At 31.4% G+C, this 27,544-nt stretch overlaps 2 protein-coding genes across 9 annotated transcripts in view; both read left to right on the plus strand.

Annotated features, from left to right (window-relative positions):
- Positions 1-7,073: 7,073 nt before the first annotated feature.
- The window catches only part of LOC132947133 (uncharacterized), a 37,230-nt gene continuing 16,759 nt past the window's right edge, over positions 7,074-27,544 (plus strand). For 2 of the 8 annotated variants that reach the window (XM_061017334.1, XM_061017333.1), the window contains exons 1-11: positions 7,074-7,240; positions 8,462-8,488; positions 15,912-15,950; positions 16,500-16,550; positions 17,195-17,257; positions 21,289-21,339; positions 21,850-21,909; positions 22,403-22,435; positions 22,606-22,653; positions 22,832-22,891; positions 22,960-23,000. In XM_061017334.1, the coding sequence (XP_060873317.1) occupies positions 7,147-7,240; positions 8,462-8,488; positions 15,912-15,950; positions 16,500-16,550; positions 17,195-17,257; positions 21,289-21,339; positions 21,850-21,909; positions 22,403-22,435; positions 22,606-22,653; positions 22,832-22,891; positions 22,960-22,973 (540 nt within the window). In that variant the 5' untranslated portion in view covers positions 7,074-7,146 and the 3' untranslated portion in view covers positions 22,974-23,000. Of the gene's footprint in view, positions 7,241-8,461; positions 8,489-15,911; positions 15,951-16,499; positions 16,551-17,194; positions 17,258-21,288; positions 21,340-21,849; positions 21,910-22,402; positions 22,436-22,605; positions 22,654-22,831; positions 22,892-22,959; positions 23,001-23,342; positions 23,390-24,423; positions 24,476-27,544 lie in introns of all 8 variants that reach the window. The other 6 variants (XM_061017335.1, XM_061017332.1, XR_009664838.1 and 3 more) reach the window with 5 other exon arrangements.
- On the plus strand, positions 20,187-21,185 carry LOC132947633 (uncharacterized). The gene is made up of 2 exons (XM_061017912.1): positions 20,187-20,799; positions 20,866-21,185. The coding sequence occupies exons 1-2, from the start codon at positions 20,505-20,507 to the stop codon at positions 20,934-20,936; spliced, it is 366 nt and encodes a 121-aa protein (XP_060873895.1). The 5' UTR covers positions 20,187-20,504; the 3' UTR covers positions 20,937-21,185.

The raw sequence follows: 27,544 nt of genomic DNA on the forward strand, positions 1-27,544 counted from the left end.
AATTTGTTTGTCTGGGAGGGGTGGAGAGGGGGTGTATTATTTTTAAGTTTTACAGTTTTTTAGCGTGTCATCTTAACGATTTCTTCACAGATTTGTTCAAATACTCCTCCGAGTGATCTGTTACTGCCAATTGTATTGTTACTTAAAAAGATGAAAATCCTGTTGTTTAAGAAGCCGCGATTTTACTCGTCATTTAGTAACTGAACTGTAATCCTTTTTTATGTTTAAATTTTGTACCTTTATAGGATTTAAAATTTAAAATTAGCTTTTTCATCAATAATTCAATGTGTATGCTTTGTTTATTTAATTCTTATTTAGCACATTGATTCAAATGATAACTGTTATTAGATAATATATGGTTTATTTTATTCAAACAGTTTACGAAAAAAGTTTATTATTATTTATGGTAAATTATTATGAAAAAGCAATTTTTTATTTCATAAGTCATTGTACCTAAGATTCCAAACGTGACATTATTTTTTTTATTAAACTATATTCATATTGTGTCATTGTGATGTCTGATGATATATTTTTACTTTAATATGGAACAAATCGGCATATTTCAGCACCTAAATATCTAGATTTGCTAATGTATTTACTTTAATTCCTTATTCGTGACTCATGTGTAATAATTTATGAAGAATTAAAACATTTTTAAAATTGTTGACATTTAGACACATTGAGCCATTTTGAATTAGACATTTTTAAATTCCATAGCCGTCATTATTCTCAATAAAATTATTCTTAAATTTATTTAAAAGTCATTGTTCATTTGTACCTATCTAGGATTTCAAATTTCAAATTAGCTTTTTCATTACAATTTTATGTGTATTCTTAATTTCCTACATTTTGAAATGTGACATATTTTTTGTTATTAAATCATACACTCCTTATTTATATTTTAATGAAAAGTGAAACATATCAGAATATTTTAGATACATATATCTAGATTTGCTATTTTGCTAATGTGTTAAACATTATTTTGACTCATGAGTAATCATTTCATAGAATTAAATAATTTACTTAGTAAATATATTTTGCATGTATGGTTTTTTGTTGGTTAATTATATTTTAGAATTCATAACTTTTTGACTTTAAAACTTTAATGCAGTAATATTTTACAAGGTTATTCATTCAAAAGCAACTATTTTGAGGGCTTACGAATGCCTTATAATTATTTTCTACTAATTTGTTTGAACATTAGTCGCATTTAATAGTGTAATAAATATAGAAACCAATACAATGTAGAAGACGATTGAGCTCATTTAAACCTCTGGCATGGATCAAAATTCTGCAAGTCTAAAATGGCAGTCATAATCATATTGTGTTGAGAGTATATAACTTGTTGCAAATAAAAGAATTGGGCCGCAGAAAAAAGTACCGAGGGCCGCGGGTTGCCGGTGCCTGGCATACACGATAAGTAGCTGACATGGTTTGGTTTTCATATTATCTGGTTGGAAATTGAATCCAAATAGTACTCTTGATAGGTATTCTAATGGGTTAAACACACAGTATACCCGACACTTACCTGAGTTATAGGAAGGGTTATATGAAACAGTTAGGTATTGGGATTTTTGATGATTGTTGTTTTAGGATTACCATGACATGAGCACATACGATAATTAGTAACAATGGTTACACCTTTGCAGGGTGCCACAATCTCATGATAATTATAACAATATAATGTTTGAAACGTCTCTTTCAAACTCCTAAAATATTACAGGGTCACAACAATTTCACGGTTCTAGCTATATAATATGAATATGACATATACATTTGAAGAGGAAACTTGACAACACAATCATCAGCTCTTATCACGCGAACAGCTTTCACAGATTTACAAATGTAACACATTATCAGATGAACACCAAATGATTTTTGAAACTTTTGGTTTACGATATCCCAATAGTTCAAAAACGTTTGTTTTGAGTTACTGCGAATATTCAAGATAAGAATAGGATTGAAACGGAAAAAAAAAGTTTTTTTTTTAAACGAGCTTGCAAACAAAATATCTTTACAAGTAAAATTCAATCGATATCATTAAACCTCAAATTTAAAAAAAAAAACATTTAAATAGGTAGTAAGAAATATATTTTTATTAGTTTTTAAATCGTTATACTGTATTATGCACAGTTGAAACGAAAATCGAAAACCTGTACCTATTTGAATAACAAACAAAAAACGTTATAGTGTATACGCTTCGGTGAGCGGTTGTTTGGATACGTGTTATAACTGCACAACTACGACAAGTATTCACTTCTGTACATTTGTTATCGCTTTATATAGGGTGTATCTTATGTCGTTGTACGCGGGGGTTTTTAACAATAATGGATCGATGACATAGAATTTCGTTAAAACGAAAAAATACGCGTTTCTTTATTTTTAACAGGTAATTTTTTTTATAAAATGTTCAAAATTTATAAACACGCAGTCGTACCAATAGCAAAATCAAATTTATTTTTTCAAACGGTAACTACTATATATTTTAACGGGTTCTGGTAATTTTTTTTTTTCTGAAAATGTTGATAGTCCAATCATCAATTTTGGTTCGCTAGTTTATTAACTATGGTCCTTTGAAGTTTAGTAAAATATGCATTAATACTTTTAATTGAAATAATTGATATAGGTTTAATTTACAAGAGCAAAATAATTTTTTTTTTCTATTAAAACTAATTGTTTATTATTTTTAATTTATTTTAATTTTTAAGCGCCTACACTAGAACAATTCTAATTAAACATAATATGGAAATATGGAGGACCTAACTGATTTATCTGCAGTGTTCATCGTTTTCTTTTTCAAATTTGTAAATATTATTCGCGACATTATTTTTCTTATTCCTATCAAATATATTTTGTCGCCAGTAGTAAAAATCTGCTCGTTGCCACCTTTTCTTATATAGATCATTCATTCATTTGAATAGGTACTGCAAAAAAAAAATGTAAGCAAAAGTAGCGACTTACTTGTTTGTTTAGTTAGCTGTTAAATGTTTTTTATGATTTACAATAACTCACAGTTATTGTAATATACAATTAATTGTTCTTACAGCAATGTAATAATACCAAAAATCTAATTTATTGATTATGAGCGGCACTATGAAATGAATTTCCAATGATGTGTTTTTTTAAATTTTTTTAAACTTTTTCTGTCCGTGCACACAATAAGTAGTCAAAGTAAGGGTTTGAATTTCAACTTCAGTATTTCGTTCCATCGGAAAGTGAATCTAGTTGGTGCATTGGAGAGGTCAAAATCGTCAACCAACTCTATTGAACTTTTTCCCATAGATTTGTTCCAAATACTTTCCGGAGTGTCACCACGTCGTTTTAATTTGTTTGTCTGGGAGGGGTGGAGAGGGGGTGTATTATTTTTAAGTTTTACAGTTTTTTAGCGTGTCATCTTAACGATTTCTTCACAGATTTGTTCAAATACTCCTCCGAGTGATCTGTTACTGCCAATTGTATTGTTACTTAAAAAGATGAAAATCCTGTTGTTTAAGAAGCCGCGATTTTACTCGTCATTTAGTAACTGAACTGTAATCCTTTTTTATGTTTAAATTTTGTACCTTTATAGGATTTAAAATTTAAAATTAGCTTTTTCATCAATAATTCAATGTGTATGCTTTGTTTATTTAATTCTTATTTAGCACATTGATTCAAATTATAACTGTTATTAGATAATATATGGTTTATTTTATTCAAACAGTTTACGAAAAAAGTTTATTATTATTTATGGTAAATTATTATGAAAAAGCAATTTTTTATTTCATAAGTCATTGTACCTAAGATTCCAAACGTGACATTATTTTTTTTATTAAACTATATTCATATTGTGTCATTGTGATGTCTGATGATATATTTTTACTTTAATATGGAACAAATCGGCATATTTCAGCACCTAAATATCTAGATTTGCTAATGTATTTACTTTAATTCCTTATTCGTGACTCATGTGTAATAATTTATGAAGAATTTAAACATTTTTAAAATTGTTGACATTTAGACACATTGAGCCATTTTGAATTAGACATTTTTAAATTCCATAGCCGTCATTATTCTCAATAAAATTATTCTTAAATTTATTTAAAAGTCATTGTTCATTTGTACCTATCTAGGATTTCAAATTTCAAATTAGCTTTTTCATTACAATTTTATGTGTATTCTTAATTTCCTACATTTTGAAATGTGACATATTTTTTGTTATTAAATCATACACTCCTTATTTATATTTTAATGAAAAGTGAAACATATCAGAATATTTTAGATACATATATCTAGATTTGCTATTTTGCTTATGTGTTATATAATGAGTAAAATAAGTATATAATAAGTATATAACTTGTTGCAAATAAAAGAATTGGGCCGCAGAAAAAAGTACCGAGGGCCGCGGGTTGCCGGTGCCTGGCATACACGATAAGTAGCTGACATGGTTTTGTTTTCATATTATCTGGTTGGAAATTGAATCTATATAGTACTTTTGATAGGTATTTTAATGGGTTAAACACACAGTATACCCTACACTTACCTGAGTTATAGGAACGGTTATATGAAACAGTTAGGTATTGGGATTTTTGGAAATTCCTGTTGTTTAAGATGCCGTGATTTTACTCGTGATTTTAGTAAAATGAACTGTTATCCGTTTTTATGTTTTAAATATACCTGTAATTTCTGGTATTTGCGAGAAATGTACATGCATCGATTATAATTTAATTGCTTACACACTATGTCGTAAGTAAATGTCGACCAAAATTATAAACTACAGACTTATATACATTTTGTTACGTACAAAGTTTTAATATTAAATACATGAGAGTTGTCTGGAAAACACAGATCACTTTGATTTTATACTACGAGTCACGATTTGCTAAATTATTTAAATTGCGTCATCGAAAAATTTAGTTTAAACTTTTACATTACTATAACGATTAGTTAAATGCATCCACTGTGCACCATCCCTAATCAAAACTTTACAAACACGTTTTAAAAGCATGTAGGTATAAAGATTAAGAAAAAAAAATTGGAAAAATGATCGACACGTTATGTTATTTTAATTTAAATACATATTTTGGCTCACTTTTTTCAGTTTTGACTAATAACAACACATAAAAATCTTTGTACCTATTACATTTTCAAGTTTTACCACAGAGGGATATATTTTCATTACGTTACATACATAATATTATAAAATTTGGAATTATCTCGTACTTACAAATTGCTCAAAAATATTAAAAATATTTTGAAGACTATAAGGTGTTATGAGTATTTTAAAAAGTACATATTTTAACAAATAATTTACAATTTTAAAATACTAATTACTTGTTTTAAAATTGAAATATAAAAAAAACTCAGAGAGGATACTATTCTTACTTCTAGATATTTGATAATAAGTAAATTCACTCCAAATGTTAAATTAATGGTTCTACTGAGCGTAAAATTTGCTATGTTACGCACTTGTAAGACGAAGACAACACATACGATTGTGGCGTTCTCTTAATAGATACCATTTTAGTTACCAAATATGTACCAAATGTAAATAATAATATCATAGATGTGAATATTCTGTCTAACGAATATTAAATAGGTATCTTTCGAAGTGATGTCTAATTGTATAACTATGTACAACTGTACAATACAAGTACATTCATACCAGCCATATATTGGTCATACACCATTAAGGTAAATATTTGTATGTAGATTATATTCTTATAAATTGTAACGTCTACATCGTGAGACACGACTACAGGCCCGATGTTCGGGCGAAGTATCCGTCACCCACGTCAATATAGTCAGCAGCAGTCACGTCCATGTATCGTAATTATATTTTCCCCTTAGTCCCCCCTTTCAATGCACGATGTAGAGGCGTCGCAAGACGTGGGTCCTTTTTTTTTTATCCCCATTCGCCTTAGTATGAAACATCCCGTTTGTAACAAGCCTCCACACACACATTTTCCCGGTAACCCCATGAGGACACACCATGAAAATTATGGTGTGCCGCCTCCAGTGGGCCGGACAAAATGTGCTGAAAATTCTTATACTTATTGTAATTGCCATTTGCCATCTTATACTTATATTATATTTGCCATGTGCCATCTTATACTTATATTATATTTGCCATGTGCCACCTTATACTGTATTTTGTAACGAAAGTCTGAAAATGTCATTATTAAATTATTTATTATTTAACTTATGTAAAATACACCCACTTGATTACCTTAAAATTATAACTTATTATATTTTTATTCATCCACCCATTCCCCAAAATAAATCTTGGAGTTTCAATACACCATGTATGACCAAGCCTGTGAGTTCCACCAACTTGACCCTCGGGTCTTACGCGGCGCGGCTCACAGGTCACGAGGAAAGTGTTCCCCTTTCTTCGTGGGTAGTTTTTGTGGAACTAAAAAGCCCAAATCCTTACAAAATAATATTGTAATGTTGTTGGAAATCAAAAACTATTGTCATTATTATTATTACTGTATAACTTCGTACTATTATTGTTTTACTGTATTAATTTTCATTTCGACCAAAGAATTTAAAAAAAAAAATCGTTTTGGTCTAAATTATAATTATATTGATATCCAATTTTTACCAGTTTCAATTTTGAATTTAATACTGGTTTTAAATTATTTTCGGTCTCGATTCTGAGTTTTTATACTAAAATATTTACTATTTTTTTTTTTTGTTTTGGTTTGAAATTATAATACCTAATGGTATCCTATTTTTTTCGGTTTCGGTTTTGATTTTGTTTTTGATTTCGGTTTTTAACGGTTTATACGAGTTTTAAAACCTGGTTTGTTTTAGTCACAACCAAAAAACAAAACATATTTAGCCAAAAACCGGGTTTAATTATTTTTCTTTCGTTTCGACATTTTACAATATCGATCACCGTCTACAAGTTACACTTCTTAGCTACGACGAACGGTCGACTTCTACACAACTGTACTGTGCATATTATGTAAACAACAAAATATTATTTGTTTGCCATTATTTTACAAAATGTTTTATTCTGTTGCATTCTACAAAATACACATTTTTGTTTCGTATTTGCAGAAAAACCCTTTATATATCGTTGTTGGATAACTATAATATCATTTGTATTTTGTGTTATTCACCGCTAACGTTATTATCCAATTATTGTTGGTACCTACAAACATGGTCAAACATATTATTATTAAGCTAACTTTATGTTTTATGGTTTATATTATTGGAAATATAGATGCGGCAGGTGAAGAAGCTCGTAAAGCAAGTGAGTATATTATAATTTTTTTTATTACATAATATTGAGACGAATTCTGTGATAATCTGCTTATTCATATTTTCAAGCAGATAATTGCAATTTGAATTCATAAATATAGTGTTTTTTTAATGAAATAGTAATCAACACGTATTATCAAATAAAATACGATTTCTTATTACATTATACTTTTAACACAAAAAAAAAATCAATATCTATAAACATGCCCAATATTATACTTTTTTTTTACACTAAAATTAAGATTTAAATTGGCAGCTAGAAGCTATGAATTATGGCTTATGACCATTAGGCATTATAGTAGACATATTGTATTCAATTTGTTTAAATATGTAATTTATTATGATCCTAAATTATAAAAGTACCTCTATCATAGTATTGTGATAATTTCTCGATTAGAACAATTACCATTGTCATATTAATAATTAGGAGTATCTTTGCCATAACCATATGATCCCCCTTGTTTTACAAACGTAGATATATTTTAATGGCAAATTTATGTTCTACAGAACTATTTTTCTGTTTTTAATTTTGATTGACACAAAAACAAACTTAACGGTAAGAATATTATTCTGAAACAAATGCCTACCTATATATTGATATTTTAAATTTAAAGCAAGTAGTTAGGCTAATCAATAACTATGTTAATAATGAAAATAATTGTTATGTTAAAAACACAATAGGTATGTCTAGAGTGTACCACTCATATGCGTTTGTCAGCGGTTGTGAATTTCTCTTAGATGTAATTTATTTTCATTGTTGAGCCGGGATAAATATAGTTTATCTAGATAAAGATAACTAAATTATTTATTTATCTAGATAAAGATGAACAAAATTTATTTTTATCTCGATAAATTATCGGATAATTTTTTTATATTGGAGTATGGCACTTTCCGTAGACTCGTAGCAATATAGAATAACTTAATAGTACGTTATCGAAAATGTCGATAGTTATTAGTAAATACAACCTACTTAATAAATTATTTAACTGTCCACCCATAAATTATAATAAATAAAAGCCGTTTAATAAATTAAATCATCTGGATAAATTCATCTAGATAACGGTGGTTTTTATCTCAGATAACTGTTTAAATGAATAATATCTATTTATCTAGATAAGATAAAAGATAAAATAATATTTATCTAGATAATCTCAACACTAATTATCTTGCCCTCGTACCAAATACATTTTTTATATTATATTTACTTATTTAGAATTTTTACTTGCGGTCCAATGCAATAGTAAGTAATTTGATTTTACTTTACAATATACACAACATATTGCTCTTATAAATACATTAAGTTTCGCTTAACGAAATCATATTTCTACAGTATTTATTATAAAAGTTTGTTAGTCTGTAATTTTGATTTTAAAATAATATGTGTAATAAAAATTTGTGTTTTGAAACTCATTATGTGTGCAAAACCTTCTATATTTAACTATATTTAACTCCTAATTAAATGAAGATATTAACAATATTGAATTATACATTACACCACCCATGGGGATAAAAAGACCGGCGCCTTCTACATCAAACCTACCTCCCCTCTTCCTATTTCTCCGAATAACAAAACCTCAAACGTCTTCTCAATATCAAGATCATACCTCACAAGATATAAGTGAAAACGATAACTCAGATTGGATAGTAAAATCAACAAAAAAACAACAAAAAAAACGAAAGAGAACCCCTTCTCTAGAACATTTCATCGCTAGCCTGAATATAAGCCTAAAACCCGCAGAAAAAATTTTTGAAAGAAAAACACGTTCAATCTCATTCATTTAATTCAAAGATATGATTGAAAATGCACAACAATATAATTGAAACAGTCATACAATACTGTGATATACAAAATCCAATCACTATAATTGAAATAGTAAACACGGTATTTATAACGGACCGAATCCTAAAGATTCGCCTATGAAAATTACCAAAAAAATTAAAGACCCACCTCCAATCTTCCTAATAATTTCTCTAAACTCACATAAAGCTTATAACATATCAAACATGATAAATTAATTCAGTAATATAATGGAACCTAAATGGTTTTTACAGTAAAATAATTGACCTAAAACTTTTAGTAAATAATTTAAAACCTAGTATTATATGTCTCCAAGAAACAAATTTAAAACCTAACCACAATGCAACTGTGAAGAACTATCAAGGATATTTCAAGGAAAGACAAACAAACCCAAACCGCGATAGTGGGGTAGTAGCTATCCTAGTTAAAAATAATATAAAATCATCACCAATATCTATCAACTCAGAAGTTGAAGTAATTGCAACATGAATACAGCTACACCATGAAATAACCATATGCAATATATATTTACCTGCCAGTATAGTTTTTTCTTACCAACAAATTATTAATATAATAAAGCAACTACCCTCACCTTACATAATGGTCGGCGATTTTAACAGTTGAAATACAAATTGGGGATGTAATCACACCGATCCTAGAGGAAAAATTATTGAGAAAATCATAGATGATGAAAATATTACACTCCTCAACAATGGAACCTTTACTCGTCAAAATTCGTCCAAAGGAACCTTTTCAGCGATCGACCTATCCTTAGTCTCTTCGTCAATCTCCCCATACCTCTCTTGGGAAGTCAAGATAGAATTTTTTAATAGCGATCATTGGCCAATATTAATTAAAATACACCATAGAAATAACCGCCAGACCCCCTTCAACACAAACAAATGGAACCTAAGAAATCCAAACTGGACGCTCTATTCAGACATAATAGACAAAACTATGTCAGAAAACCAAATTCTTAACAACGAATTAAATACAGATGACATTGATGTAATTGTAAAACAATTCACTTCAATCATAACTGAAGCAGCCCATAAATCCATTAGAAAAACAATAATAAACCCCAAAAAAACTCCCGTCCGTTGGTGGTCCAAAGAATGTAATAATGCTATAAAAAACTACAAAGAAGCACTCAACAGATATAAAAAAACCAAAACAATCCCTGACCACATAAATTTAAAAAAAGCCAAAGCCCTATCAAGAAGAATTATAAAACATCAAAAAACTGAATCTTGGAAAAAACTTATAAATGATCTAACCCCCAATACACCTATTAAAGAAACATGGAAAAAATACGATAAATAGAAGGCATACAATTCAATGATACCCCCCAAACACTGACAAAAGGAGACAAAACATATTACTCCTCTCTAAAAAAAGCTGAAGCCCTTGCTGAAATCTTTGAAAAAAATAGCAGTGATGAAAATTATTCCCCTGAATTTAGAAACTCAAAATCAAAAAATTAAACAGATACTCCAATTACATTTTCAAAGGATGAAAACCATCAAATAAACATACCAATCAATGTACAGGAACTCTATGATGCACTCTGTAAATGCAATTCAAAAAACAGCACAGGCCATGATGAAATACCATACATATTTATTAAACAACTCCCTAACAGTGCCATCTCTATACTACTAAAAATCTTCAACTTAATATGGGAGAAGACGACTTTCCCTACTTCTTGGAAACTAGCCATTATTATACCAATACTTAAACCTAACAAAGATCGACACGAAGTTACATCTTACCGGCCAATATCTTTAATATGCACCCTAAGCAAATTGCTGGAAAAAATTTTTAGCAAAAGATTGTATTGGACTTTAAAACAAACAAATTTTATCAGCAACCAACAATTTGGTTTCCAAAGGAATAAGTCCACCATAAATGCTTTAACTATAATAACAGAAGACATATACTCATCCTTCAACATCAAACAATACGTACTATTAACTTTACTTGACATTGAAAAAGCCTACGATATGATTTGGTGCCATCGAATACTAGATATACTCCAAAGAAAATAAAATTAATGGCAATACACTCGCCTATATCTCAAATTTTCTATTAAAACGATCCGTCTCGGTGAAACTAAACAAAACCCATTCCAGTAACCATAATCTCCAAAACGGCATACCCCATGGATCAAGTTTAAGTGTCACCCTCTTTATAATAGCTATTAACGAACTTCCAAGTATAATACCTTCACCGTTCAAAACTATTATGTTTGCCGACGATAGTACTATTTACTGCAAATGATGAAATATAAACACATCAAAAACAATCATGGAAAACGCCATCAATGAAATCAGCAAATGGGAAAAATCTACGGGCTTCAAATTTGGCCCAGCAAAATCTAAAAGTATTCTATTCTCATACAAAACAAATATAACTCCACCTCAAATATACATGAACAATATTCTAATTCCACCCACAAACAACTTAATAATGTTAGGATTGAACCTAAACAATCAACTAAATTGGTCCAAACACATAAAATGTTTAAAAACTAAGTTAAAATTAAGACTAAATGTAATCAGAGCCATTTCCAATCGAGCATGGGGTACTAACAGCATCATCATAATGATAACATATATAAGTCTAGTACTATCCGTCATGGATTATGGTTCCATAATTTACGGAGCAGCCCCTGAATCAATTTTAAAATCATTAGATCCAATCCACAACCAAGGCATCTGACTGAGAATTGGCGCCTTTAAAACCAGCTCCATACCTAGCATCCTATGTGAAGCAAATACACCGCCACTCGAAATAAGACGAAACATGTTCATCCATAAATTTGCACTTAAAAGACTAGCCGATAAGGACAATGCTATATCACCATATCTTTTCAACACTTCACCTCCTCATTGCACCTAAAAAAAAATCAGCCAATATCTACACGAATTAAAAGATGGCTAGACACAACAAATACACCACTGCCTAAACTGCTATCTAGCGAAACCACATCCAAGGAGGTGAGGCTTGTGAGTTTCGCTGGGCGTCGTGGGGCTGACAGACCGCGGCGCTTGCCGAAGGCCAGGGCGTCCACGTCGCCGGCGGATGGATACTGACTTATAAAGTTTGCTAACACCGTGCCACCGTCCCATTTACGATTGATTACGTGAATCAACCGGTGACACGAGATCCAATCACGGCGTCTCTGACGAACGTCTCGCTGAAGTGCGTGAGATGAGAATCACAGAAGGCCGACGCTAGCTCCTATATGCTTAAGGCGTCGCGTCGGATGATTACTTCTCCGAAAATCTCTCATGAGTACCTTGACCGATAGATGGTTCGCATTAGCTATGAGCAAAGATGCGTTCCTGGCGGGAGAGATCAAACCGAGTGGATGGGAAGGCGTACTGGCGACCTGGTCGGTGGAGGGGCGGTGATCTGGATTCAGTCAATTGTTTGCAAATGACCCAGCTTTGGAGGGAGGACTCCGATGTTGTGCGCCGGAAACAACCTCGACGGCAGGGCGCCATCAGTGGCAAAACCTTGAACGCACCAGCCCCGCTGGGCCCGGCAAACACAGTTTGTCGTCAAAATAAGCACAATTTGTTACCGTAAGACTGAAACCACCGAAGAGTGGGCGGAGTCAGGAACCACATACCTGACCTACGGGCAGGTAACATCTTAGTAACGTTAGGCGAAAGCGAGGGAACGGGTGCTAAGGCCCATCGCTGCCGTACGAACGGCTAAAGAAACTGCGGTGACCGACCGACCGTTACAAACAACACGAGTCCACCAGAACTCTGAAGGCGGCAGAGCGAGGGCAGGTCTGGGGGACTGCTGGTTACACCGGGCCGGTGTTCCCGCGCCCTTACGGGTGAAGCGCCCGCCAGTCGGGGAGGGGCTGGCGGGCCCCTGGAGCGGTCTGACCTAGGTTGCTGAAAGGGCATCGAGGTAACCCCGTGAAGACTTACTGGCATGCTCACCCACCTGTCAAGGACGGCCCAACCGGGTCACGACGAGTCAGGCGGGTAGACTGACCAGTACAAGTACACACCTGCTACCGACCGCGCCAAGACGAGTCACGTTGAGAGACTGGCTGACTAATCTGGTCCGGGAAAGGGGCAGGCGGGGTACGGACTTAACGAAGCTAGCCCTAGAGCTTCGAGTTAACTGAACTGCAATCACAAGGGCTCGGGGCAGGTCATGCTTGGTGCTAGCGAAATGACCAAGGACCTCCGAGTTCCCTGGGCCACCTGTACCTTCCATGGTGGCAACCCGGTGGTTTAGAGCATGCTAAGTCACAAAAGGACTGAAATGGGTAGGAAAGCGGGGGGCGCCCGAACAAGGCTACACCCTCGAGCGCCCTCACGAAAAGCTTACTCATGATTGTGCAGAATCACGCGGAGCAAAAAAGAGCCGCGGGATTCAGACCGCGGCTGACGATGTCCTGCCTGGGTACAGGACTGGGTGGATGACAAACGGCCGGAAGGCGTCTTCGCACCCCCGGGTCACCTAAGGACCCCGTTCCGATCTCAACGCCAGTGGAGGGCGCATCTCCAAACCGAGCTTCCCGGGGTAATAGGAAGCGCCTGGAGGTGGTCTCAGAGACTTACCGGTGGTGACTCATCAGTGAAGGAAAAGAGGACTGGCTAGGCAGTTTTCAGCAGACCAGCCACTCCAACAGTATACCCCAGAGATGGGCAGCTTGCTAAACGCAGGTCCTCAAGGATCGCAGAGCATCTGCTTACACATACGACTGCCCGACCGTCAGCTACGAAAAAGCTCCGCGCTCAAGGTGCAAGCAATCGGAGCGGACTGAATCGCAGAGCGCGGACTCACGGAAAAAACCAATAACCGTGTTCCAGGGGTATTAACGCACTGAGGAAGGGAAGACCTGATAGGCACGTCAAAAGACCTCGACGTGGGTCCCCGAATAAGGACGACCGAGGTGATGGAGGGCACCTTCCTTTTTCACACAGGAACCATCTACCCAAGTGGGGGAACTATACCACCTGCGACAAACCAGTGGGCTTGGGCGAGAGGCGCCAGAGCATGACGAGTGAAGCAGACGCGGACCTCCGTGGGAGCGCTGGTGCTTCTAGCATGAACCTGACTGAGAGCACACGGGCCCGACCAACTCGTGTGCGAACACGTGCGAGGTGGAAGTCCGGCTGGGGGACACCCACAGACAAGCACTCAAACCCGAACATTCGGTACAGACACGGCACCCGGCAAAAGAAAACCGTACCACTCAAAAAAGGTCGCATCGCGTCAGCGTAAGAACTGTCCCGATGCCGATGCTAGTGGGAAAAGAGTCGTTGTGAGTACTCTGGATAACGGATCCATAAATCTCATTTCGTGGGTCGATGGGAGAGCCCTACTGAAAACCCGACTTAGCTAACGCCCGAACGGTATCAGTGCCCATCGAGCTTTGTGGCGTGCGTCCGGCCGACGCGCGCAGGTTCCTCGCGTGCTCGCGCTCGCTGGCCACGCGACCGTGACTTATGTGGATGGCCTCGCGAAGACTGTGGAAGTAGCGCTTTAGTAGAATGGGAGCTATTTGACTGGGTCGAATCCAGCGCTCGCCGACGCGGTTATACGAAACCCACCGATCTATCTCGAACGAGAGCAGCCGGTGGGGGACCGTCAGCCTGGCGCCAGGGCGCCCTGACGTAACCCGTCGGAGGGATGTTTCCGCGTCACCCAAAGGCGTGAAGGAGCCGCCCTCGCGACAGATGGCTAAAGGTGTAAAAACCCCCGAGAGAATGGTCTTATAACTCCCTGTCACACAGTGGTTAGAAATGCCTAAACTGCTCTCCCCTGTTCCCTATATTTACCCTCCTTGGAAAATGAACATAAACATCAACACCTCAATGATCCAAGAAATCCAAAACATAGAGCCGTTCGAAATCCCTAAACATTTTAATGACATTATACTATAGAATTTCTGTAATTACAAAATTAAATACACCGATGGATCAAAATCCAACGTCAAAACAGGACTAGCTATAATAATTACAGATGAAAAAACCTTCAAGTTCTCTTCACTGGAGATTAATTCTATTTTCACCATCTAACTGAACAAAATTGGAAAAATACAATAAATTGTTTTAATATGTCATATCATATTATAGGCGTATAATTAGAGTAATATATAAGATAGAGGCGTCTTCGGAGAAATTAAAAACAGGGCTTGAAATCAGTTTCAAAACCGATTTTATAAAACTGGTATAAACCGGTAAAAATTGAAAAAAAAAATATTGGATAACGGTATTAATTTTCAAACCGAAAATATAATTTAAAAAACATTATATTTTTTTGATAATATTTGTATCTTGAACATTTTGGAAAGTTTACTTTATACAAAAGACCAACACCCTTCATACTACAAGGAATCCATAGATATAACATTATTTAACTTCGGATGGACCGACATCCATTCTCCTCTTGACTTGGCCTGTTCAAAACGAAAAACATAAAATTAGTCAACAGGCACAGGCGTACGGATGAATTGTTTTTATAAAGATTAAACTAATATATTTGTAATCAAACGTATATTCCATATTTCTTTCAATTATAGTATTAATATAATATGTGACTAGTAGCAACAATTAAATTAAACCAAAAATAAAATTCATTTTTCGTAAGCTGAAAAAAATAACACGTGATCTACAAAATGGTAGGCTATAAACACCGTTCAAGTCACAAAGAACCTTTAGATATAATAACCTTTTATTTAACTTTGGGTGGACCAAGATCCATTTTCTTCCACCTGACTTCGCCGGTTCAAAATGAAAAACATAAATTTAGTCAATAGACACAGGCGTACGGATGAATTGTTTTATTTAAATTGTTTTGCTGTTATTTACAATCGAAACTTTTATAGAGCAATTGTTTGAAAACGGACTTATAAAAGGAATACCTGGTACGTTCATTTTTTAAACTAATACAAAGCACTAATTTATTATGACTAACTTTGTTAGAAAACTGTAAGTGTTGGCTGTATCTGTCCACCGTTACGGTATGGTACAGCCATCACTCGTCTCGACCAACTGATTGCACTTATTGCCCTCGATACAAAGACGACGCACACAATTAATATTATAAAATATATGAAGAGTTTGTACAAAAGAAGAATAGTATAATATTATCCTGTACGTTTGCCACTGGTTTTTTTGTATTTAACAAACAGTCCATACAATATACATCCACTTATACATAAAGGTACGCAAACATAATCAGTGATTCTTAAAAAACTATTTATATAATTTTCAAAGATCTTTTTTGAGATTTTACACATTAAAACATATCAATGACTTATCTAGACATTTGATAGCCATACTTAATTATACATATCTTTATGTTGTAATTGCGTTCACAAGTTTGTGTAGTTGATTAGAATGAAATAAAAAATAGTAACAATCTGAGATTAACATATGTGTATTGTGTAATATAATAATTTATCTTGTCATAGACTTGCAGAGATCGCCTAATAGTACATTTAAAGTAGTATTGACTCAATTTTGTAAGTATACATTAGGTATATTAGTTATTTATAATGTGATATTTAAATATTTTATAATGCATATGTTGACTGTTGATGAATAAGTATATTGAAAATTGAAATAGGTATTACAAACACGGCATTCCATTTTAGAGTAGGTACAGGTTCATCAGATTCATTTATATGATACAAATTTGGAAGGCTCCTGTAGCTAATCTTAATTCACTTTTGTTGACACTGTCTATTGGTTTTAGTCTACAATAGGAAGCTAATTAGTACACAATTGATTCATAGTTTAATTTCTATTTAGTAATTAATTTATGAACTTCTATTAGTATGGTTGAGTGTCCTGAACATGATGTGTACGATAATTTGTTTAGTATCTATAATAAGTGAATTGTTCAATGAGAATTTGATATAATATTGTATAATATGTATTACACATGCGAGTTAACTATTTAAAATAACATCCATAATTATAAGCAGATTTGTGTTGCCACTGACTACATATGTTTATATCACCGCTAAGAGATATTGAGTTATGATTCTTAAAAAAATGTTTCATTTAGATTGACTAATAATTAATTTTCAAACTTTGTTGAATATTATAAAAAAAATCAGTAACGAACCGAGATTTACGTGTAATATAATTTTTCCTTTTATAGATACATCATATGGAATCAATACCATAACAGCGACAAACAGAGAGATTTTACCAACTATTCACAGTAAGTATATATTACAAGTTACTTGCACCTAGTGTTATATTTAAATTTTTATAATGTATGATGTGCTTACATATATACGATAAATAATATTACAATAGGTAATAGGTACAAATAAAATACGTACTTATCATATATTAAAAACTGTATTAATGATACATAATACGTATAGCGATCCCTAAATTCATACCTATCTCCTATTACATAGTTCCTATTGTAATTGTTATATTATGACACTTGGGAAGTGTGGTAAACCATCGTACTGAAATTAACCTTGGCATAATACGTGAAATAATGTAACTCAAACGAAGTCGGAATATCATATTAATCATTATTTATTTGTTAGAATATTAATTTAATCACTTATAACAAATGTGCGTGAAATACAATATTATATGAGAGTCTAAAATAAAATGATAGAGGTTCTGTATGGAGTTTCTGCCCAATTACTTGTATTTACTTATCATTTACTCAAAAGACTTATATCACTTGATCCAAGTTTTTTCATTTATGTTTGTTCTGATATTGTTCATAATTCAACAAATAATTTTCAAACACAAGTGCAAGATAATAATCAAAATATTACCAAAGATTTACCTGTATCGCCACTTTTAATAACATAATTATATATAATAATATTCACCCTATACATGTGGATCAAAAAAAAAAGAGAGCTGGTCCACTAGACCAAGAAGAAAAGAAAATTTATAATAAATGAACCACTTATACAATGTAACGATAAACATCTGCCAATTAAATTCACAGATTTATCCACACCATTGTCATTTTACAATTATTTCTTCGAAGAAAAATTATTAGACTTAATTGTGTCATAAACAAGTTTGTTTTCTAATGATGATGTTTTTACCAAAAAAAACATTCAAAAATATTTAGGTATTTGCGTTTTCACTTCAGTAGTTCATATGTCGAGAATTAGAGATTATTGGAGCCAAGAATTGAGATTTGATCCAATAGCAGATACTATGAGCTTGAATAATTTTGAAAAAATTCGCCGGTATTTGAATTTTAATGATAATTGTACAATATTACCTAAAGATCATACTGACAATGATCGTCTACGTAAAATCCGTCCAGTTATTGATCCCTTAAATCATAAGTACCAAAGTATACCTTTTAGTAGGGATCTATGTGTAGATGAACAACAGTGTACTACTAAAGCAAGAATGTATCTCAAACAATATATGCCGATGAAGCCTCACAAGTGGGGCTATAAGCTTTTTATGCTTTGTGATGTAAACTGGTTTGCTCATAAATTTGAAATCTAAACTGGTAAAGAAAATTCACCGAAAAATAGACTGCCAACTGAACCTGATTTAGGGGACAGTGTAAATGTTGTTGTTCGGTTAACCAGACAGGTTTTTAAAAATGTTAATCATCGGGTATATTTTGATATTACCTATCACATATCTCTTTAATTCTTGTTTAAATAGTGGCTCATTTCCATCGTCTTGGAAATCCACCTATATTAATCCAATTCTCAAAAAAGGTAACAAATCATTTATCTCAAACTACCGTCCCATATCAATAATTTCTATTCTCCCAAAAATATTTTCTAAGATAATAAATGATAAGCTTACACCCATATTTAAAAATATTTTAGCACCACAACAACATGGATTTCGCAATAATTAATCATGTCTTACTAATTTAATAACTATTAAACATCATATAATACAATCATTCTCTAATAATCAACAAACAGATGTTATTTATACTGATTTTGAAAAAGCATTTGATAGAGTAAACCACGATTTATTAATTAATAAACTACAGGAAATCGGCTTTGCAAATCCCCTATTATCATGGTTTAACTCTTTCCTAAGTCAAAGAATCCAATTCTTCAAATATAAAAATGTTATATCAACACCTATAAACGTAATTTCTGGAGTACCTCAAGGCTATCACCTTTCCCCTTTCCTATTAAATTTATTTATACATTATGCTGTATCCTCCATTACACACTCCAACATTTTATTATTTGCCGACGATGCAAAAATGTACAAAGCTATTTCTTCCCCCGATGATATTAATCTTCTTCAAAGTGATTTATCTCCATTTAACGAATGGTGCATTTCAAATAGCCTTTCATTAAATATCGATAAATGCCAAATTGTTACTTACTCCAAAAAGCACAACCCCTTGCATTTTAATTACCATATATGTGACATTAACTTACATCGTTCGTCATTGTTTAAAGATTTAGGGATTTTATTTGATTCCAAGCTATTATTCAATGCGCATGTATCAGCGATTAAAAATAAAGCTTTAGCTGTATTTGGTATGATAAAAAGAAACTGTTCCGATTTTCGTGATCCAGTTACTTTAAAATGTCTATATACATCACTAGTCCACTCTTTATTAGAATACGCTCCGTTAATTTGGGACCACAACAATGTAGGAAATAATGATCAACTTGAAAAATTTCAAAATAAAGCTCTCAGATTTATAGGTCATAAATGTAATATTCAAGGAACTCCTCACTCTGGTGACGAAAATATTTAAAAATTATTAAACTTAGAACCTTTAAATGTACGTAGACACTTATCATACAACACCTTTCTCACCAAATTGCTAAATAACAAGATTGATGATTCATTTTTATTAAGTCAATTAAATTTCAAAGTCAAAAACCACTTCACTCGCAACAATCATTTATTTTATTCATTTATATTCCTCATTCATCTAAAAAGTATACGTCATACGACCCCATAAATATTTTAATGTCTTCGGAAAATAGTAAATTATTTTAATAAACATTGACTGTATTTTATTATTATTATTATTATTATTTTTATTATTATAATCATTATTATTATTATTATTATCATTATTATTATTATTCCTATTATTCTATATATTAATCGTTTCATCTATTATTATGTTCTATTTTATTATTTTAAATGATATTATTTTATTGTTATCTATACAAATATATTGTGAAAAATGATATTAATTCATTGGGGACAGTTCGGAAAAATCAAAAACCCAATTCAAGAATACCATCAGATAATATGCTAAATAAATGCAAAAGAAGAAGTTCTTTTGACTATATGGCTACAAACAAAAATACAAATATAAGTTCAGTTACATGGAAAGATAACAAAAATGTCTCCTTACTTTCAAACTATTGTGGATCACTTTCACACACAAAGGTGAAGCGTTTTGATAGGAAAAAAAACAAAATATTGAAGTTAAATGCCCAGCTTTACTAATTGAATATAACTGTTTTATGGGTGGCGTTGATTTATTGGATAGTTTGATTGGGCGACATAAAATTACCATGAGAACCAAAAAGTGGTATATGTGGCTTTTTTATCATATGTTAGATATGACAATAATCACTGCTTGGTTATTGTATAAAAGAGTACAAAAAGAAAATGGTAATAATGCTCCAATGAAACTTAAAGCATTTAGGATTGATAGTGCTACTTGTCTAACAAAAGTTGGGCAATTTCAAACTCCAAAAAGAGGAAGGTCCACATTCATAAGTAATGAAGAAGAGTTCAAAGAAAAAAAGAAAAGAGGTAAAGTTGCAAAAATACCAACTAGTGAGGTTAGACCTGATGGCAATTTTCATTTACCAATTCCAGATAAAAATAAAGAAGTAAAAGACCCCAATGGAGCGGATTCTTGGTCACAAAATTTTATATATGGAATATAAATTTATGTATGAACAAAGTAAACAATTGTAAAGTATGATTATATATATATATATATATATGTTGTAATAACGTACACAAGTATTTGTAGTGGATTATATTGAAGTATAAAAACTGTTGGAATTACAAACAAAACACCCTATACACATTTTTATAATACAAAAGCATATAATAATATGTCCTGTGTAGTGTAGCTGGGTATAAATAGTCGGTGATTTATATTACGCCTCATAACACTATTGTACATCATATAATTGTACTTATCATTATATTATTATGTATATCCAATCTACTACTTAAACAAAAACTATAATAAACTGAGATTTATGAATAATATAGTTTATCTTTTTATAGATTCCCAGTTTACAACAGATGAAGGAGTTGATAGTTTTATAAGAGAATTCGGTAAGTTGACATGTCTCGTTATAAAAATTGTTATATTTTAATGTTTAAAAACGTGTATTGTATTTATTGAATCTATAATATGATAATATAGACGATAAAGGTTGTTCCAGTCAGTCAATAAAAAATCATTTTAAGACCCTCCGCTGTGACAAGATTGTGACTTTAGATGGTTCGATTTTAAGGCTGTACAAATAATGAAAATTCTTAACATCTCCTCAAGGGAACGGTCGGAGCTTCTTTTTTAATAATTGAACTTTTGCCAGTGTATATTGGTTTTAGTGTAGAATAGCAAGTTGTCTTGTAAAGAAATGATTCATAGTTTAATTCCAAGGAGAAAACTGAGGGTCCTACTACATTGCATCATGATAAATTAATACTTAAGATATTATAACATGATTTTTCTGTTGTGATTCCGAGTACGTGCAGTTGATCATTGAGTACCTAGATTGAAATATAAAAACAGTAACAAAATGAAATGTATGAAAAATATAAAAATTTATATTTTTATAGTATTCGATTTCCTTCAAAACGGTACAAATGATATATTTCAAGGCAAAATTACTGCATTAAGTAAGTATAAATTACTAGTTAAATATATCTTATATAAAAAAAATTCAATGCTAAGGTACTGTAGGGTAGGGTACTAAAGGGAATTAATTCACTATGAGATGGTATATAATAAACTGTATTTGTGTTGTATAATTTCTTAGTACTATAACGGTCATACGTACTAAAAATAGTAGAAGGAGAAATTATGTAGGTAGCAGGTAGTTGTAAAAAACTCTTTTTACACCAAAATTATTATCTGCAGCTGTACCTAATATGTACTTAATGTTAGTGTGCCGTTTTCTTCCTACATGGTGTAATTAGTACGATACACAGATTTTCAATTTATCTCTTCCATATTATTATTAAAATATTACAAATCATCATAATAATAATGTTAAAAGCAATGCTAACTGTCCTTCCGGTTGTTTTATTTTATACCTACAAGCACTTTAATAATATATATTTATATGACCTTATGTATACTAAAATTATATTTTATATGATATAATATTAGAGGCGAAAGTGAGTAATGGCCAACTAAATGATTGTAAGTGGTTTTTGTCAATTATTTATAATAATAATTATTGAATGTTTAATGCCTTTATAATTAATGGATATTTATTACTGCGTATAATGCAGGTATCTATGGGTATATACAATTTAGTATTTATAAAGTAATAATAAACACTTACATGAACCTTAATCAAATCATTTCAGATCCACTGAAAACGTTTGTTAATGGTTATAATCCTGGGAGTCATAAAGGTAGATAATTATTAAACTGGTTATAAACCAATAAAACATAAATCTCACACGTTACAAACATATGTATTATTATTATATTATAAATTATAATATATTCTCTAATACTATGATTCGGTAGGTACTATATTATTATATTCAACTAAAAATAAAGAATTGTAATTTTTTTATTTTTTCAAAGAATATTTAAAAACAACAACAGGGTTTTGTATAAAATACAGCCAATATCCTAATTTTAGGGGTAAGTACTAGTAAAAGATATTTTAGTTTTGGATCTTAATAATTGATTGTGTATTTTCGTATTTTAAGGACCAGGTTGTTAAAATTGAAACAATAGTAGTGCAAAGTAGGTAAATATAACTTTAATAATATAAACTACCTAGGTACCAAATATTCACCAAGAAGTTGATAAATTTATAGCGTATGTTCAATTTGATTGATCTACTATATAATAATATACAGGATGTGTTACAGGAAGACCTAACAGATAAAATAACTTTTCTTCTTATCATTATTTGTATTTTTTTACTAGCTCAACCCATGCACATCGTTGCCCGCTAAATATACCAACTCTTTATGATTCAAACTTTGTTCAATTCGTTATTTAATACTCGGTGTATGGTGTTCAAAGATAATCTTAACTTTTCAGTAGCCCGGAATAAAAATTCTGATTCGCAGTTGTATATTATCAGGTAGGCAATCTACCTGCGGTAGATCGCGGACCCCGTGCTCTTTGTTCGTAAGTGTATGATTTAACTCTAAAGTTTCAAAGTTATATCAAGTTTGTCGTATTTTATCTAGGTGGATTAATATAATATAATATTAATTCAAAATACTAACCTAACCTATTGCGTTACTGTTGTATTTTTGATATCCAAATTTTCTACTTTTCCAGTGGGTTTTCCTAAAATGTTCTTTCATAGAAACTTTTTTCGTGATATACTCTTTCGTTTAAGGAAAAAAATTAAGAACATCTGATAAGTAGTTTCAGAGTTTATCCTGTACAAAAATTTTCATTTCACATTTATATAGTAAGAAGATATATATATATATATAAATTGACAAAAAATAATAATTAAATCAACAATTATGCCCGTAACCAATATGAAGCAGTAAACAATACACTATTTATCTTTTAATTTGAAACTAAATTTTTTATTATTTAGTTTATTTTTTTCTGGACAGATGGCACTACTGTTGTATTTTTTGTATAATTTTTCTAATTTTCCGGTTGATTTTTCTAAAATTGTATTACATAAGAACCTTCTCATGACAATAATTACGATCACAACAAAAAAAGAATTAGCTAGCACGGTGTAGCCGTTCACGCGTGATGCGATGACCAAGGGAAACAGGGATCCATTTTTATACATAGAAATATACTATATAATTTAAAGTCACATGCGTTACACGTATAGTATAACATTTTGATTTAAATTTTTTTGAAAAATTAATATAAGCCAATTTTTTTATCTTATTATAAGAAAAAATATGATGGTGAATACATTTATCGAAGTCAAGTCCCTAGTTTTTTTTTCCAGAATTTATTTAAATATCAATATTTATTTTTGAGTAAATTAATTAAAGAAGTTTTTTTTTTGGCAGGCTTTCTTGTTACACTTTGTATATTTATTATTTATGTACTCATGGAAGATTTATTAAACTAGTTCCAATGAGAGTTGATCAGTTTTCGATTCCCAGTTTTTATGATAAGATAATGAACCTATTTAAATTAAATTAATTTAAATTTCGTAATTTTGTTGTGATTTATAGCACCTTGTAAGTTACAATATTTTTTATGACATAGGAGGGCTATTTCGTCTGGGTAAATAAATTTATTCAACGTGGTATTGGACTTGGTATTGGGTCACTCATGTATAAGTTGAATAGTAGGGGAGCTAAAACAGAGTCTTGTAGCAGGTCCTTGTTTAGGGTTTTTTGCATACTTTTTCTATCACCTATAACTACTGTGATAAATTGATTGCTCAAAATGCATGATACCACTTATTGTTTTGCATGGTATAATCTGTAGGAGTTTAGTGATAAATCACTAGTCAGTAGGGATATCGGCCCGTAGATTATAATGTCATTATCGGCAGTGGCGTGGCGAGAATCTTTCAAACCCTAAGCAAATTATTTATATAACAACCCCCCCCCCCCCCCCCACCGAAACTATATATAATTTTCTGTATGATAATTTTGAAATTTTGTTATAAGAAGTCATGAATAATTTATTATAAATGATATTATAATAATAAATTATACATAAAATAGTAAAAATAAAACTAAAAAGTGGGGAAAGTGGATGTCGCTCTGCTGTACAGTAGGTTACAAAAGGGTCACTGTATAATGGATGGTATTAAATTTGAATTCAATGATAAAATATCATTGTATAAGATAAACGATTCTGAGCGGAGACGGTATGTCAGTCTAGGTATATGACATATATTATACTTATCTATGGTACTAAAAAAAAAATGTTCCTATAATAAATTCAAAAATTAATCATATCAAAATATCTATTAGGTACTTATAACGCGTTTTACATCAACCGTGATACTATCATAGATATATAATAGTATACTTTAGAAGTTTCAAGTGCCCACAAATAATATTATACAATCACAACAAAATAATTAAAATAGTAAGTTATTCTATGTTTTTTTATATGTAATTTCGTCCAGATTTGAACTTAAAAAATCAAATAACTATAAAAATGACTATATAAATAAACTCTGTTTATGTATTTTTTAGATTTTTTGGTAACAGAATTATCTACATACGTGAAAACTTATTTTAAATGTTCAATCCTTAGTTATAAAAGTTAACCATTTTATACATTTTTAACTACAAAATAATTATTCAATTTTAAATTTGATAAATCTTGTCAAAATTTGATCTTTAAATGCTTATAAAAAAAAAAGTATTAATGTATTTTTAATATTATTCAACTGCTATTGTAACAACACATCAGGAGCCTTGTATTAAATTTTCACACTTTTGGCCCAACAGATAACACTTTATTGATATTCATAGAAAAAAAAAAAAAACTAAATAAATTTAAATATGAAATTGTCCTTAAACAGCTCAAAACAAGTCAAAATATTTTGAAAATTTTATCAAGTATAAGAATTGATAAAATAAACATTCAGTGAAATGTTCATTTATCTACATTTACTAATTTTTGAATAACAACAAAATAAAAAAATCGCTACACGAGAAATCAAGTGAATATCCAATGTTGTAAAAATTTGAATTCCAAACGCTCATACAATTTTAATTTGATTTCTTCTAGGTATTTTTTTTTTTTTGATAAAGGTAGACAAACTTATGAATAATTTCTTATTATATTTTCAAATCTTAGATTTAAAATCAAAATGTTTTATGAACTTCTAACTCAAAATAATTTGAGAATTTTCGTAATTTTAATTTTTCACGTAAAAATACCCGTTTTTTACGGCACTTTTGAAAACTACAGGGAAATTTTTACTTTTGGCCCCCCAAAGTACCAACTAGATTCACTTTTCTATCAGAAAAGATACTGTTGAAGAAATTACAAGCACTTTTACTGTCCTGAAAGGTGATGACTGACACAAAAAAAAATAAAAAACACAGATCATTGTAAAATCAAAACATTCATCGTTCCACTCAGAATCAAAAAACTAATAAAATTGGAAACTGAAAATGTCCCCAAAAAGTTCAAAACAAAACAAAATTTTTTGAAAATTGTATCGTGTAAAGAAAATGCTAATTTATAAAAACAGTTAAATTTCATGTATCTACGGTCGTTTGTTAAAGTTACACTAAAAACCAAAGTTAAATTTGCGTAAAATTGCCAGTTTTTCCTTAATTTTTCTTTTATTTTTCACGGCACTTTTGAAAATAACTGGGAATTTTGAATTTTGACCTTCACAATGCAACAACAATATTCACTTTCCCATCGAACAAGATACTGAAGTTGAAATTCGAAGAATTATTTCGACTACTTATCGTGAACCAAAGACACAAAAAAAAACACACATTGTAAAATTAATACTTTCATCGTTTCACTCAGAATCTAAAATATCAATTAACTCTGATGACTTTTGAAGTACTTTTTATGCAGTAAACATAAGCCTTGCTTATATTATGTAAGTGTATTATTAGAAAATAGATTTTATAATGCATTAATTAGAATTAGAATTGAATACATAAATTCTAAATTATGTGAAATATCTTAGCAATAAGCATTAGTGATTCTAACCTGTTTTGACCGATGGTTGTTCTTTCCACCCCCCTGAAGGTTCACCACGCCACTAATTATCGGGTTCCCTGGTTTTAAAACAGCCAGGATTTTTGTCTTTTTGAATTGCTTAAGAAATCTCACAGAGCATAGTATATTTGTGAAGATTGCTGCTAACCATTGTTGACCTAAGATCCACAATTCTTTAGGAATTCTGTGTATACTTCATCAAATATCGCTGCTTTAACAGTTTTAACTGCTTGTATTGCTATTTGAATTTCAGGTTCAGTGAAATCGTTCGCAAAGTTTGTTGTAATTTCCGTGTTCGTTTTCAGTTCTTTTTAAATTCCTTTTTAGTATTTCATGTTGCATTTTTATTAACTTTTGCCCTGGATAGATCGATAATGTGGTTTGCAAAATTATTTGCCTTGATTTTCACAGCAATATGTTTTCACTTTGAGTTTGGGTGTCTTTTTCTTAAGAGATTCCATGCTTTTCTACTCGACTTTTTGAAATCAATATTTCCTACTGTCTTAATTCATTTTTTACTAAATGTTTTATATATGGAGGAGAAAAGATCGTCAGCTATAAGGTTATCATCAGTTTCTTGGTACTCATTGTATAGATTCCCACTTTTTTGGCTCCAACTCGGGAAATATTCTTTTGTGTGTC

The sequence above is a fragment of the Metopolophium dirhodum genome, chromosome 6 (genome assembly GCF_019925205.1).
Source record: "Metopolophium dirhodum isolate CAU chromosome 6, ASM1992520v1, whole genome shotgun sequence".
Lineage (NCBI taxonomy): Eukaryota > Metazoa > Arthropoda > Insecta > Hemiptera > Aphididae > Metopolophium > Metopolophium dirhodum.

Bases quoted from the DNA above. Each gene is read 5' to 3' on its own strand.
- LOC132947633 (XM_061017912.1), top strand. From the start codon at position 20,505: ATGGGTGGCGTTGATTTATTGGATAGTTTGATTGGGCGACATAAAATT. The intron at 20,800-20,865 runs GTAAAGTTGCAA...TACCAATTCCAG, and splicing joins CAAAGAAAAAAAGAAAAGAG to ATAAAAATAAAGAAGTAAAA.